The 16,372-nt window shown below is 45.3% G+C and overlaps 1 protein-coding gene across 2 annotated transcripts in view; it reads left to right on the top strand.

Annotated features, from left to right (window-relative positions):
• ASXL2 (ASXL transcriptional regulator 2) overlaps positions 1-16,372 on the top strand; it is a 56,584-nt gene that overhangs the window by 18,307 nt on the left and 21,905 nt on the right. The window contains exons 2-4 of one of the 2 annotated variants that reach the window (XM_088667013.1): positions 7,147-7,229; positions 10,354-10,462; positions 12,432-12,591. In XM_088667013.1, the coding sequence (XP_088523139.1) occupies positions 7,147-7,229; positions 10,354-10,462; positions 12,432-12,591 (352 nt within the window). Of the gene's footprint in view, positions 1-7,146; positions 7,230-7,276; positions 10,463-12,431; positions 12,592-16,372 lie in introns of those variants that run through there. The other variant, XM_060273218.2, reaches the window with a different exon arrangement.

Below are 16,372 nucleotides of genomic sequence, written 5' to 3' on the forward strand. Positions count from 1 at the left end.
ATTGTTTTGGGGTCCCATGATGATTCTGGTGATGTGTGGTTTGGGGCAGCTTGAGTTTCTTTACATTAGGTGCAAACTCAACTAATTGGTTATTTAAAAGAGAGAGAAAAACCTTACTGAATGGACACTATTACATATAGCAACATAAATGCTCTGCAGCATTTGAATATATTTTTGTTGAGGGTATTTTTGTTCTGGGGAGCTTTCCCAGTGGGATAAATGAATCCTTGCCATGTGTATCTATATTGTGTTTTTTTTATAAATATATCTGATAATGTGTTTTTATTTAATTTTGCACATCACCTTGAGACATGTGTGGAAGATGATAAATGAATGATGAAGATCATCATAAATAAGAAATTTTTGCCCTGGTTTTCTCCATATGTCTCAAAGCAGCTTACGAAAAAAAACTTAGTGAAGCCTTCACACCAGTTTAAAACATGAACTAAAACATCTGAGAGTACAATGTTCGAACTGCATTTCATGGTCATAGAATCATAGAATCATAGAGTTGGAAGAGACCACAAGGGCCATCCAGTCCAACCCCCTGCAAATGAGCCTACTTCTGAGTAAACCTACAAGAGCCTTGGCCATGGATACAAGCATTGCAGCATGCTACATTGCTATCTTATATTCATTGCTAGGTGGAAGCACTGTTTTAATTCCATTTCCAAATGGCATCAGAAGACCAGGGCCTTAAAGTGTTCCAGTGTGGAATCAGCTGGATTCCTAACCTTCCTTGTTCTGTTGTTTGGAACAAGTGGTAGGATAGGAGGCACAGTGAGTTTGTGTAATGCAACTGGCTTAAGCAGTTGATTCTGTATTTGGAGTTTTTTTTAAATAAATAAATAAATAAATTTTGCATTCAGATTATTGAGCAGGCAGATGCTGATCGTTGTATCCAGCAGAGTTTTCCATTCACACAAGGACTTGTGCAGTAGACGTTCCCTGCCATCTCCTGTCCAATGCACTCCCTCCAAATGTGCTCTGCCCCCCACAACTCCCCGAAATAGATAGGGAGCAGAGGTTTCGTTGGACAAACGGAAGTCCTTGTGCAAATGGGACGACTTTGTTGGGTACAGCCCTGAATGTCATAATACTGAGCCCAGTTCAAGGTGTTAGTGGTGGAATACAAAGCCCTAAACAGCTTAGGGCCTAAGTACTTAAATGTCTCCACAATCCCTCCCTCCCTTTAGGGTTGGGGCAGACAGGGGAGGCCCTGCTCATGTTCCCATGGACAGGTATGGCCTATGGACTGGTGACGAGACAGGGACTTCTCTGTGGTGGCACCTTGATTGTGGAACTCCCTCCCTCCCTGGGAAATGCAGCTGTTTCCCATGTTGTCAAATTTTAGATGTTAGCCACACTTCCTGGGCTTTTGGGAAACGCTTTTGCTTTGAGTCTAGCATTGTGCTTTTTTCAGCTTTAATTATTGTGTGTAAATTTTATGTCAGCTGACAAATGAATCGATCTGCTTCATTACAAATTAACGGGTAATTAAAACCTTGTGGCTTCCCAGGCTTCAAGCAAGATGTTGTCTCTTGCTGCCACCTCAGTGTTCAAAGGGAAGAGAGCCGGGTTCAAGTGGCCTCTTGCTGTGTGTTGCCTAGTTCCCATGGCTGCCAGCCAGTTGCCTTGGGTGGGGCAGAGCGCAGTCAGGCAATTCTGCATCATGCGTTGTGTTTGCCTGCAATGCTGGCAGCAGGAGTGCTTTGCTGCACGTGGCACCTGCCAGGCTGCATTTGATTTAAATCAAATCGATTTAAATCACTAGTCAGTAAGACTTGATTTAGATCATTTTTTGTACAGAAAGACTCATTCTTCTCGTATAATCTTAATATTTACAACCAGATGAAGGTTTCATTTTTGGAATAATAAATTTTCAGAGTAGTTTTTACAGTTATATCAAAAATTACTGATTTGGTTATACCAGGCATCCCCAAACTTCGGCCCTCCAGATGTTTTGGACTACAATTCCCATCTTCCCCAACCACTGGTCCTGTCAGCTAGGGATCATGGGAGTTGTAGGCCAAAACATCTGGAGGGCCGCAGTTTGGGGATGCCTGGGTTATACTATTAGAAATACATAGACAGGGGGCTTCCTGTTTCCGGCGGTGAGAAATGGCTGACTCCCATACGATCGGAACCCAGCCGTGCTAGTAATTCAGGGTTGATATAGAGGTAATTAGCCCTGGCAGACTCCCCAGGGTGGGGGAGGACTGTCTCGTAGACCCGCAGATTGTCCCAGATTGTCAGCTTGCATCAAGGTGCAAGCGGCAGGACACTGGGTCCCAGAGCACAACATGGCTGGCACTCTCCGAAGCCACTCCCATAGCCAGAAATATCTGTTTGATAAAATAATTAGATTTGGACAATAAGCCGACATAGTCTGGACCAAAGAAGACTGAGAAAAAACCTGTAGAATGGCACAGTCCCTGGTGTTTAAGCTCAGATTTCAAAGAGATTCTCATCATGGTGTTTGGATTACGGAGGTGATTGGTACGTTCTTTTTTTCCTTCTCAATATCTACAATTGGTTTTCGATGCCAAGCCTCCTTAAGAAACCTTTTTTTAAAAAATAAAATAAAATACAGATGGACCTCTATTCATAATTAAGTATTCAATTGCGCAGCTTTACTAAGACTTGAAAGACTTGATAAGGATAAAAGAAGAAACAAGATGGCACTTGTTAATATGATGCAGTACAGAAAAATGAGAGTCCCTCCCTTTTTCGAGGGAAGTGGGAGATGCTTGTATTTGAACATGGCTATCATATCACCCCTTAACCTTCTCTTCTCCAGGCTAAACATACCCAGCTCCCTAAGCCGTTCCTCATAAGGCATCGTTTCCAGGCCTTTGACCATTTTGGTTGCCCTCCTCTGGACACGTTCCAGCTTGTCAGTATCCTTCTTGAACTGTGGTGCCCAGAACTGGACACAGTACTCCAGGTGACGTCTGACCAGAGCAGAATACAGTGGTACTATTACTTCCCTTGATCTAGATGCTATACTCCTATTGATGCAGCCCAGAATTGCATTGGCTTTTTTAGCTGCTGCATCACACTGTTGACTCATGTCAAGTTTGTGGTCTACCAGGACTCCTAGATCCTTTTCACATGTACTGCTCTCAAGCCAGGTGTCTCCCATCCTGTATTTGTGCCTTTCATTTTTTTTGCCCAAGTGTAGTACTTTACATTTCTCCCTGTTCAAATTCATCTTGTTTGCTTTGGCCCAGTTGTCTAATCTGTTAAGGTCATTTTGAAGTGTGATCCTGTCCTCTGGGGTGTTAGCCACCCCTCCCAATTTGGTGTCATCTGCAAACTTGCTCAGGATGCCCTCAAGCCCATCATCCAAGTCATTGATAAAGATGTTGAACAAGACTGGGCCCAAGACAGAACCCTGTGGCACCCCACTAGTCACTACTCTCCAGGATGAAGAGGAGCCATCGATGAGCACCCTTTGGGTTCGGTCAGCCAGCCAGTTATAAATCCACTGAATGGTAGCATTGTCTAGCCCGCATTTTACCAGCTTCTTTACAAGAATATCATGGGGCACCTTGTCAAAGGCCTTGCTGAAATCAAGATAGGCTATATCCACAGCATTCCCTTCATCTACCAGGCTTGTAATTCTGTCAAAAAATGAGATCAGATTAGTCTGACATGACCTATTTTTCAGAAACCCATGCTGACTTTTAGTGATCACAGCGTTCCTTTCTAGGTGCTCACAGACAGTTTGCTTAATGATCTTTCCTGGAAGATTCCTAGAATCTTTCCTGGTATTGATGTCAGGCTGACTGGGCGGTAATTGTTTGGGTCCTCTCTTTCCCCCTTTTTGAAAATAGGGACAACATTTGCCCTCCTCCAGTCTGCTGGAACTTCGCCTGTTCTCCAGGAATTATCAAAGATTATTGCCAGTGGTTCTGAAATCACCTCTGCCAGTTCTTTTAATACTCTTGGATGTAGTTCATCTGGCCCTGGAGACTTGAATACATCTAAACTAGCCAAGTATTCTTGTACTACCTCCTTACTTATTCTGGGCTGTGTTTCCCTTGCTGAATCATCTGCTCCATATTCTTCAGGTCGGGCATTGTTTTCTTTTTTGGAGAAGACTGAGGCAAAGAAGGCATTGAGGAGTTCTGCCCTTTCAATTTAGTTGCTTCAACTTCCTGCCCAGAGCCTCATAATCACTTTTGATCTTCTGAAGGCTATGGCTTGCAGTGTCATTGGTTCCCACATGGACCAAAAGGAAGGGGTATTTGTCAGTGGGTGTTATGATTCCTTGAAGCCGTTCTGTTACATCTTGGATCTTGGCCCCAGGGAGACAGCACACCTCTTGAGACGTCTTTTCAGGCCCACAGATCACTGCTTCTGCACCCCTCTTTACAAATAAAGCTGTATTCGATGGATGAAAGAATACATGATTTCTGACATGATTGAGAGTCGCATAGCCAGGGACGGAGAACTTTAAAGCGTTAAGATTGAATGTGGAAAATATGAGAACAACAAGAAGAAGGCAGGAACGAAGATATTGCAGATTTACTTCAAGAGGTCCAGACGATAGGGAGCCCGGAAAAATTAATAATTAATAATTTGGACTGTAATTTGGTTTTTTATTTTAGTTCATTGTTTTTTATTGGATTATGATTAGGGGTATGTTAATTGGCTGTTTTTATTGGAAAATTAATAAAAATTATTTAAACAAAAAGAAATACAGAGACAGGTAATTATGAAATTATTGTGAGGTTTAATAAGTTAACTGTTTATATTTGGACAACTTTTCTGCTGTACTTTATCGGAAAGAGAAAAATAATCATTTCCTCAATAACAATTTAAACGATTTATTTAACTAAAACAATTACATTATAGCATATGTATCCATGTTAACTGATGAGGTTAAATGATTTTTTTTAAAAAAACCTAGACTGAGTTTTAGCACACATGAAAAACTTAAAACAAATCCTTATTTCCTGATGAATAGCCTTTGGACTGTAATGTAACTTAAATAGAAAACTATATTTAGAAAGATGTTTTTCTCCAAAAGCATTTTATTTTAAAAATCCAATTTAAATTTTAAAATCCAATTTAATTTTTTTTTAATTTTCTATTTTTTTAAAAAATCTGTTGTGTGTTTTTTAAAAAAATCATTGATTTTTATCCACCCTGGCATCTGATCACTGAGTTGAAGTTTCAGGGCTTTTTAGCTCAAAGATGGGAAAGCGATGAAATACCAACAAAAGAACAATGGCAAGAAAAGTTGATAGAATACACTGAAATGGCAAAGCAAACTGAGGGACTGAAAGGACAACGATGACTTCAAAAAAGATTGGGAACCTTTTATGATGTATTTACAGAAACAATGCATTGAAATGAACTCACTTGCAGGATTCGAGTAATACACTTACAATGGACAAATATAAATATGAAATATGAAAATGACATTAAAATGTTAAGAATAGATTGACAAAGTACAACTTTAATTTTAGTACACAAGGCATATAAAATTAAAAGCAGAAGAAATTAACATGCTATAAACCAGAATGGGAAGTTTGGGGTGGGGGTGTAACTGAAAATGTAAAATGTAATTTGAATTTTTGATTATGCTAAAACTTCTTGTAAAATGTTAATAAAAATAATTTTTTTAAAAAAAGTTTTGAAGCTTTTTAGTCAGAGAAAATATGATACATGAATGGAGATTATAAAACTATGCATGTTCTGGAGAAAGTGGATAGATAAAGACATTATTTTCCCCCTGTCTCTTTTTAAAAAAATAATAAAAAAAATATTAAGAAGAAATGAAGGATCCATAAAAAGTAGCATCCGAAACAATAATAGAGAGCAGAGCAGTTATGCATTATGATAATAAAATAAGGCATACATCATGTAGCAAGGTCTTCAAAATAACCACATTTCACAACATGAGGGAGATCAGGAATTCAGTACCTTGCAATCTTTTCCCTCTCGTAGCCATCAGGTGAAGCTTAATGTTGGAAGGTTCAGGACCAACAAAGAGGAGGGACTTCTCCCCCCAGTGCAGAATGAAGCTCTGCAATCTGCTCCCATGAGAGGCCGTGGTGTCCGCCCACTTGGATGGCTTTAAAGGAGGGTTGGACCAATTCATGGAGGGAGCAAAGGCAGGGTTCATGGCTTCGAGCCTTGATGGACATGTTGACATCCACTGTCAGAGGCAGCCTGTTTCTGAGTGCCAGTTTCTGGGGAGCACAAGGGGAGAGAGGTGCTGCCCTCGTGTCATATTTTTGGGCATCTGGTTAGCCCCTGTGCGACCAGGATCCTGGACTAGACGGACCGTCATTCTGTTCCAGCAGGCTCTTAAAAGGTAAAGGTAAAGGGACCCCTGACCATTAGGTCCAGTCGTGACCGTCTCTGGGGTTGCACGCTCATCTCGCATTATTGGCCGAGGGAGCCAGCGTATAGCTTCCAGGTCATGTGGCCAGCATGACAAAGCCGCTTCTGGCAAACCAGAGCAGCACATGGAAACGCCGTTTACCTTCCCGCTGTAGCGGTTCCTATTTATCTACTTGCATTTTGATGTGCTTTCGAACTGCTAGGTTGGCAGGAGCTGGGACGGAGCAACGGGAGCTCACCCCGCCACAGGGATTCGAACCGCCATCCTTCTGATCAGCAAGCCCCAGGCTCAGTGGGTTAACCACAGCGCCACCTGGGTCCCATATAAGCAGGCTCTTATATAGTCTTAAATGCTGAGATGGTATCGAGGATAAATGCCCCTTGTAAAAGGAGTTTTGGTGAGTGGCTTTCTGTGCTGATTCTGGAGCTCATAAGTGATGCCTCTGCTGCTACATTTTTTAAATCTTGGTCTCATCAGTTAGGTGTGCGGTACTAAGTGTGTGTGGCTATCATGTACCCTGAACAGAAGTTTACCTGCCACAATAGCTTCAAGGGGAGAGTGAAGATGGGATTCCTATAAAAACAGAAAGCCTGAAAGTCCCCCACCCCTCTGCCCAAGGCTTGTGCCTGGTTCCTGTTCATCAGCTTGTGCCCGGGGAAATGAACCGTTGGCAGAATTGGGTCCGAATCATCCAGCATACAGCTGGAGGCCAGGTAGGCAGACATCAGCTGGCAGAACCAAATGGTCTGTTTTTTAACCTTCCCTCTAAATCTGTTTCTTGCCAGGTCCTAGAAAAAAATCCCAACACTCCCATGAGCCATAAAGAAATCCTTCAAGTTATCCAGAAAGAAGGATTGAAAGAGATCAGGTGAGTGTTGATTGAGTCACATGGTTACAACTGCTTTGGGAGGTTTTAAGCACCATCATTGACCTGCTACGCTTTCCAGTTGTATTGTGAGCGGAGTGCCATTCAGCTAACACAGTTCCCTTTTGGGGTCATATTAAGTGTTTCACATCTCCACCTCCCAAATAAGTGCACATTCAAGCATGATGCTTCCACTTCTCCTCTCAGGGTGTTGAGGACAATCCACAGTTCAGCCTGCCATTAGGCATGCAGCTTTATCCTGCTTAGCATTTTCTGTACATTTCATTTTGTGTGTGGACACTCACACATGCCAGTTAAACCCATCAGACACAACGCACTACAAAACCACACACACACAGGAATGCAGTTGAAAGAAAGAGGATAAGTCTCATCTGTTTAATGGAAACACCACTGTTTTAAATTATAACAAGCTGTAAATTATGACAAAGCAATTACAGTGGATTACGCATGCGGCAAACCTGGAAGTATTTTTCCGGGTTTCACCACATGCGCAGAAGTGTTCTGTCATGCGCAGAAGCGGCAACTCCAGTTGCGAATTCCTCGGGATCCGACCAGCGCTCCGGAACAGATCCTGTGCGCAACCAGAGGTGCCACTGTATGGTTCCTATTGTACCTTGTCTTGCAAAATTCTGTAAAAGGTTACAGCTGCACTATAAATTTCACTTCCTGCTGTGTCTCAATCTAAAAACACATAATTAAGTTAACTACACTGTCTGCCAAACATTATTTATCCTCTCTCTCTATGTTGGGCCACCTGAAATATATTTATTTCTTAGCAGTAGTAATTTTAGCAGCTATTGGTAGGGTTGGGATTATTATCCAACGAGTTCTCTATGTATTCACATTATTAATTTCTAAAAGCATTGGTTTTTGTTTCATTGGTAATGCCTATCCAGCCATCTTCTGTAGGTCTCTTCTAGGTCAAATCTAATTTGTATACAAGGACAGGAACAATAAATGTGTCAGTGACCTGCTGCAGCTAACCCACATTTCCAACAAGCTGTATCTGTAGTAGATTTATCTCAGGTTCACACACATAACCTCACTTGCACCTTCTATGAGAGATGTTTCATATTTTGTAATAGCTGTAATTACCCCAGCTTGACGATATTGTACAAGATCTGGGCAAGTCATTCTGTCAAAATAGGTTGGCCTAGCTAATTACACTCTGGTTTTGTTCTTCTGGCTTCTGGTTTCTGTTCTTTCTGGCTTGGAAATGATGGAAAATGTTGCTTTGCTAAATATTTAAAGAATTCTCTCTCTTTCTTCTTTTCTCTCCCCCTCCCCCCACTCTTTTTGGATTTCAATCAATTCCAGAAGGTAAGAACTACTGTTGATGTACAAATGCCATTGAATGCAGCTAGCGAACATCACTGTTGATTAACTTTAAGCAGCAAGCTTGTTTTGCCCTGAGGCTTAGAAGCGGTGTGTGTGTGTGTGTGTGTGTGTGTGTGTGTGTGTGTGAATGAATACTATTTAGGTTAAAGGGTTGTTTTCCTGCCTGCCTGGAGCTGGAGCTTGTGGGGCGCAGCGGCAGCTGAATGGTGTGGGAAGGGCTGGTGCGCTCCTGATTAGCACAAGGAACTGCCTTTTGTCCTCCTTGACCTGAGCAGCCCTCTTGGCTTGGGCTGTGGCTTTGCTGAGCAAAAGGAGCTTAGTGCAGCTCTTCAGTCTGGATGATTTCATCTCTGATTAACATGCCAAGCTTCTCTGAGCCATCTTGTGGCTCACGCCAGAAACTCCTGAATGCTGCATTGGACCACAGGCATGCCTGCATGGGAACCACCAGCTGGGCTGCACTAGTGCCAAACGCAAGATGCATCTGTGGCGGAGAGCAAGTGCCTTACACCCCTGGGCTCTCTCCACTGCGGTGGGGCCAGCTACGTAAACTACGGCAAGGCCCATGCAGGTGGAAGCCCCTTTGGACACACTCGCAGGACTGGAGGCATCTCTGGAGTGCATCTTCAGTCCCCCAAATAAGCAACGTTGCGAACTTGCCTGGCATGTGATTGCCAAAAGGTTTATGCACAGGGTTGTGTTCTTTGGTTTCGGGTGCAAGGATTGGAAAGGACACAAGCTAAGCTGCCAAAATGAGTCGACCAAAGCAAATCTTTCACCGATATTGTGGCCTAATGTAAACCAACCCAACTGTATTGTGGGGGTCGAATTATTCTTAAACCTACAACACTCTAGCCAGTGTTTTTGTTGTTTGATTAAGTGCCTGCTCAACCTTTAGCAGATCCTAAACAATAAAATGTTGCCGTTGCGTTTGTGTCTCCAATGGACTTCTGTCCAATGAAGGCTTAAAGCATTGCGTAGAATCAGATCTCCTTTAATTGTGGATGCTTGTATTAGTTGCCTGTTATCTGTTTACTAAAAACGATAAGAAAGAAAGAGCCAGTATTTTAAAACCATATAAAGAAACGCATAAAAACAGCAGCAGAAAGAAGCTGATTTATTTTAATGGAGATTTGATAAACTGCATTAGAATCCGCTTGCAGTCGTCTAAAAGTGAACCTTGGAGCCTTTCTTCTCCGACTGATTGTGGACATAAAGCAGCTGATCCAGAAGCCCTGTACCTCGGTCCCAGCCCAGCACACTTATCCTTGGCTCCTGCTTGTGGGCTTCTTCCCTTTGGGGCATCCAGTGGGCCACTGAGAACAGGATGCTGAACTCGATGGGCTCCTACTGGCCTGACCCCAGCAGATTCCTCTTACGTTCTTAGGACTGGAAGGGAAACGATGGAGAAAGGAAATTCCGCCCCGTGCTCTGGGGACGCTATTCTCCCTCCTGACCTCAAGAAGAAATGGGCAGGACAGGAATGCATTGCGTGTGAGCCCTCCAGGCAGTATAAGCTGCAATAGACTCCCTTTGGGGGTCCTCTTCGTTCAGCTGTTGGTTGTCTCCCAAGCTCCCCTCGAGTACCACTGCCTTGTGAGCTCCGTGCTAGTCAGCCTGGCCTGGCTCGGCTCCTGGAGAGACTGGCTTCCGTTTGAAGTCATTAGCAGCTGAGCAAGGCCTCTGACAGGGCTGGGCAAATATGAAGTCTGGCAGCATTCTTCTTGTGTGTGCCAGGGGGGGACTAACCCTGCACTTCTCTTTTCAGTGGTACTTCTCCTCTTGCATGCCTGAATGCTATGCTGCATACAAACTCCCGCGGGGATGAGGGCATTTTCTACAAGGTCCCAGGGAGAATGGGCGTTTACACCCTGAAGGTAAGTGAATCTCCTGCTAGGAATCCTATGGACTGTCAGGATACGACAGTCCCTCTAAGCATGGGGGTACTGTTGTGTTGTTTTTGTTTTTATTGTTTACTTGTGTTTTTAATTAGTGCTTTATTCCGTGAACCGTCCTGAGAGCTTGTGATCAAGGGTAATATATAAATTCAATAATAATAATAATAATAATAATAATAATTATTATTTTGCATCTTTGTTCCTGGTGTGGTCTTTAATCATCTGGATCATAATCCTGGTATTGGCTGGCAGAAATGAATTTCTGAGCCCAGGGTTTCCCCCCTCTGTTGTCCTTACGCCAGTTATGCTGCTTAAAGCCACTTGCTTCGCTTGCAGTGAAAGTCACAGTTAAATGAAAATGGGCCTTCAGTGGACACGTGTCTGGGATGGGCCTATTGGGGTAGTGCTGTAGTTAGATTTTGATCAGGAAGGCGGCGATGGAAGAGCTTGCTAGGCTCACTTGGCTAAGCAACCTTCGCCAACACACATGGAAAGTCCCCCCCCCATCCCACCTAGTGAGGCTGCCTAAGGGGGTTTGTGACGGGGCAGCAGCATGGAGAATGGCAGGAGAAAGAGAGCAAGGAAGAGCATGGCAGGGGGGGGGCTCTGTAATACCTGCCAATGGGGGCAGTTCAGTATAGTATAGGTGGATTTGAGGTGGGCTCTTTGGGGGGGGGCTGCTTCTTTTTAAAAGTCTGCTCCAGGTCCTCTTACACAGCTGAGGAGGTGCCCGGGATTGCTTTATTTTACCTGAGATCTTCCTAATTAACCAGAATACCCCGCCAGATGGGAGGGGTATAAATAATAAATTATTATTATAATATATTGTTCTCGTGTCCCCTTTAAGCTTAAAAGAATGGCATGGCTTTGGGGAAGCACCTGCAGTGCCAGAGGTTGAATCTAGGGCTCTTTTTTCCTCTGTTGCTCTGACGAGGTTTGTGCCATTGGGGGGGGGGGGGTGATGGACAGCTTGGCTTGACTTCTGCTGCGAATCATTCCAGGAGCAAACTCGGTAACAACCTGGTTGTGACCTGCCTGAAAATTGGAAACAGATTTCTCTTTTTTGTTTAAAACCCAGTTTGGCTTTGTTAGCCACAGGAGCTGTTGGGCCTGAGATGGCCCAACGTCCAAGTGGCTTCTTGATGAGTTGCTTGGGCCCAAAGGTGCTCAGGGCAATGCGGCCTTGATGAGTTGTGCCAAGATACTGGAATGGACCCTGGCAAGAGGTCATAGAGCACAACCTTTGCCTGCTGCCCCTTCCAGACTTGAATCACTCTCCTGTCCATCTGAAGGGTCTTGGGAGAAGCTGCCTTCTGTGCCCGAGGCCCTGGAAGGGCTGCTGCTGGTGAGGGTTGGCAGCATTCAGGTGCACAAGAAGGCAATATATATATTTATGCTCTCGGGTTGGAAAGAATTAATCCGTAGGAGATCCTCGAAGAGAAATGCTGTGCAAACAGGCCATGAGAACTGGGTAGAGAAAAGGAGATTGGACAGGATGGACTACACATAATGGGCTGACAGCCAGGTTTTTAAAAAGAGCATAAAAAAGTGGAGAATGGTTTCATCTGTGTGGGCTGTGGAATCCCATTCCTTGGAAGGAGGCTGGGCGGGTTGGGAATGCTTTGGGGCAAAAGGGAGCCTTGTTGTGGAGTGGAGGAGAGTCCCCTGGCCCTCGGGACCATAGTCGAGACACAAAGCCAGCCTGCAAAAAGTCTTACACAGTTGCCACTAATTTAAAATGCAGCTATGGACAGGAGGAACCTCCAGGTGGGTTATTCTGCCCCCTGACTTTTGAGCCAGAGGATGGCGCTTGCGATATTCTTGTCCTCAGTTCTCTCTTCCTCTCCCCGCCCACCCACCCCCCAACCCCATGGCCCAGTCTTAGTGATTGTTGAACTGGCGTAGAGATAAAGGCACCAAGGTCTGCCTGCTTGTGTTTTGTCTGCAGAAGGATGTTCCAGATGGGCTGAAGGAACTCTCCGAAGGCTCGGAAGAGAGCAGTGACGTGCAGTCAGACTCCCCCAGCTCAGAGAACAACAGCAGCAGCGGCAGCAGCAGCGACAGGAGCAGCAACAAAGGAGGAAGGAAAAGCCGGTGGCGAAGGAAAGGTAGCTATTCCTGAAGAAACTCACTGGGTGCCATCTGAATATCATCCTGAATAGAGAGAGCTTTTGTCCCTGTCCCTCACAGTCGGGAAACGGCCAAGCTCTCCCTTACTTTGAATGGATCTTTCTGGAGGTGGGTAGACGCTAGAGTTCACCTTTGGGATAGGAATTCCAACAACCCTCCCCCCCCTCAGTTGAATGTAGCTTTGGGGCGCTTGGGGAAGTGGGAAAGGTTGTTTGCTGTTTGTTTGGAATTCAGAATTGCCTGCAAGGCTTCTGATTCAGGGGGCACTTCGGATTTCTGGATGTGCACGGACCCTTAGGCAGGGCAGTGGAACTTTCAATCCCAGCGCAACCCATTGATGGCGTAATAATAATAATAATAATAATAATAATAATTTATTATTTATACCCCGCCCATCTAGCTGGGTTTCCCAAGCCACTCTGGGTGGAAATATTAAAATACAATAGTCTATTAAACATTAAAAGCTTCCCTAAACAGGGCTGCCTTCAGATGTCTTCTAAAAGTCTGGTAGTTGTTTTTTTCTTTAACATCTGGTGGAGTTGTTTTTCTCTTTGACATCTGGTGGGAGGGCGTTCCGCAGGGCGGGCACCACCACCGAGAAGGCCCTCTGCCTGGTTCCCTGTAACTTGGCTTTTCACAGCGAGGGAACCGCCACCTTGTTGCCCACCTTCAGTGAATAAATGGGGGCTGGGGAGACCTGCTATGTCCCTGGAGTGCCACAGTCCATGGGCCGGCTGGGTTGCCCTCATTGTAGTGCGACTCCTGCTAGAAATCCTGGACACGGAAAGAGCAGGCTGCAAGGTGAAAGGCTTTGGTGGGGCAGTGGGGTGATGTTCAGTTTACTGGACAAGGAGTTGGAGGAGCCAGTGACCACCACGACGAGTGACTGCATTGTTGTTCTTCATGAGCAACATTTGCAAAATGCTCTTGCTAGTGAAGAGCACCACTTAGCAGTGGAGTAAATGATTTGTGAGCAGCGAATCATATAGCGCTATCTGCATGTGTTCAGCACTCTGATTCAGCCAGGAAAGTTCGCTCAGTGACTTAGGGCAAGTACCCATCTCTTGCTCTCTGGTGTAGGAGACGGGACTTCTCACACTTGGTAGACCTCCCCAGGTCAGAAAAACAGCGTTGTAAGACCTCCCCATGCAGCAGTGGTTCCAGCGCCACTGAAGCTCCGTCGCAGCAAGAGGGGAGGCATGCAACAAGTTGCCAAATGAGAATTGGCTGGTACTTGCTGCTTTGATGAGGGGCAGTTCAGAGTTGTACTAGATGTGTTATCAGGGGGAAAGTTGAATAGTGCACACTTCTAGGAGATGTGGAGAGTCTTCCATGCTGAACTGTGAATCATTTCTGTAAAATCTGATGTGGCTAATCCCTGTTGGGAATGTAACATGAGCAAACTGAGACGTGAAAAGCTTGGGAGAGCCAGATTGCAGCTGAGTCATCATCCCTCTTGGATTTTGAAATTCTGTTGAGATTAGATTCTTATCAAGTCCGTCATCCTCATGGTTAACTGGTGACTGTCTGTCTGAGTTTGCTAGAAAAGATAGGAGCTTGTGAAGGTCAAGTATCGTCTGGGATCACAAGAATGAATCTGTGCTGAGCTGGTGTATCGATAGCAGTTGAGGCCTTGAAATGTGAGGCAGCAAGTCTCTGGCCCAGGCTTTGTTCAAGCAATGGCAGGGGCTTCGGCAAGCCAATAATGGGCTAAATAATGAGATAAATTTAATAATCTCCCCTCAATAATGTAATACAGAGATTACGGCACTGGTCTACCTTGCAGAGTTGTTGTAAAGATGACTGAGACCGTGCATGAAGAACATGGATCACTTTTTGGAGAAACTGTGCTTTGCAACTCCAAGGCAATCCGTGACCACGTGCTGCTGCGGTAAAAAATAAAAATGCAGCCCTGACTTCCTGTAGCCAAAAGCAGCAGTTGGAAGAGGTTAGGTACCTGCAGCTCTTGGAGGTGTCTGTTTCTACCTCGTTGTAATGCATGGTGACGATCCAGAGGAGGTCGACTGCAAAGGTGCCTGCTCAGGGCCGTGAGAACTGGCCTAACCCTGTTCCATGGGCTCTGTGTTTTCAGCAATGCTGCTTTTCGTCCATATGAAACGGCTCGTCAAGATGGCCCAGTGCCCTTTTGCTCACTAAGCCTCTGGGAGCAGCCAGCTTGCTTGCAAACCAGTATCTGAAGCCAGTGGGTAAGCAAAAGGAAGCTGAATCCTGGCAAGGCAGAGGCAGCGCTGATCTGTTTGTGCTTTGGAGAGCAGATGATTGCTCCATCTTGGCAATTGCGGAACCCGGGGCTGCTTCTGGGTGAACAGAAAGCAGTTGTGATCAGGGCCCCCTCTTCCCAGCTGAGGTCATACTGTCCTCATTCTCTTCCTCTTATTGCTGAGAGAGCTTCCCCTGCTTATCCTATCCCCACTTCCATAGGCTTCAGGATGCACTGCTATCTTAAGCTTGCTGTGAGGTTGGTGTTGAAGACAGCTTTCAAGCTATCCTGGTGCAATGGCATCCCAGGAGGTGAGAGCTTGTTTAGCCAGCTCTGCAGCTGCTGCTTGGGCTGGATCCCAGGAGCTTCTTTCTCCAAATCAGGCACCTTGTTAATACTCAGGATCATAGCTGCCAAGTTATCCCTTTTTTACAGGGATTTTCCCTTATGCTGAATAGGCTTCCTCGTGAGAAAAGTGAAAACTTGGCAGCTATGCTCAGGATGCCAGGATACCTCAGAGGTGGCCTCCCTTGTAGAAGCCATTTCTGCTCTTCTGCACGGCAGAAGCGTTAACTTTCAGGAGCAAGGCTTCTGCTGCCCCAATTCCCCCAGGCACTGGAGGGGCCTCCCTGGGGAGGAGTTTTCCTTTGCAGAAGTGCTGCAAAACCCTCTTAACTCTGGGTGGCCTCTTGGTGGAAGGCCTCTCCTAATTTTGTATGTTCTCCGTTGGGTTTTTAATCTGTTTGTGATGCTTAATCCGAGTTGCAAATCATTTTTGTATTTGGCACTTTTTCAACGAAAGGCGAAGGAGAGGCAATTGATAGAAGTTTATGAAACTACGCCTGGCATGAAGAAAGCGGGTAGAGAGTGTTCCTCCCTCTCTCATGAGACTCGAACTCGGACCAGTGATGCTGAATGCTGGGAAGTTGAGGACAAATAAAGCAAACCTTCACACCGTGCATAGTAAAGCCGTGGAACTCTTTCCCACAGGAGGCAGCGATGGCCACCAACTTGGATGCCTTTAAAAGAGGATTGGACCAACTCATGGAGGTGGCGAGGGCTATCGGTGGCTACTAGCCAGGACGGCTCTGCTCTGCCTCCACAGTGAACAGAGGCTGAATAGTTCTGAACACCAGTTGCTCGAAACCCCAGGAGGGGAGTTGGCTCTTGTACTCAATTCCCGCCTGCATGTTTCCCTTTGGGGGTTCTGGTTGGCCACTGTGAGAACAGGATGCTGGACTACCTGTGCTGGTGGTCTGATCCTGCAAACTCTTCTTCTGTTTTTATATGTTTCTGGTGTTCCAAAAGCTGTGCCATCCCTTTGCACAGGCAGCAACTGGGCAGGAGAAAGGCTTCCCTGTTCCTTCCTAGCAGAGAGGCAGCAGGGGATGGGGGTGGGCACCCTGCACGGAGAGAGAGCCTCTGGGGTCACAGCTTGGGCTTTCCCAACTGTCAGGCAAATGGTCCACCGAATGATCACATTGGTTGCTAGTTAATCTCTGTCTTGAATTTTAGCTACTTGGTTTTTTTATTTAAAA

The sequence above is a fragment of the Zootoca vivipara genome, chromosome 3 (assembly GCF_965207765.1).
Source record: "Zootoca vivipara chromosome 3, rZooViv2.hap1.1, whole genome shotgun sequence".
NCBI classification, from domain to species: Eukaryota; Metazoa; Chordata; class Lepidosauria; order Squamata; family Lacertidae; genus Zootoca; species Zootoca vivipara.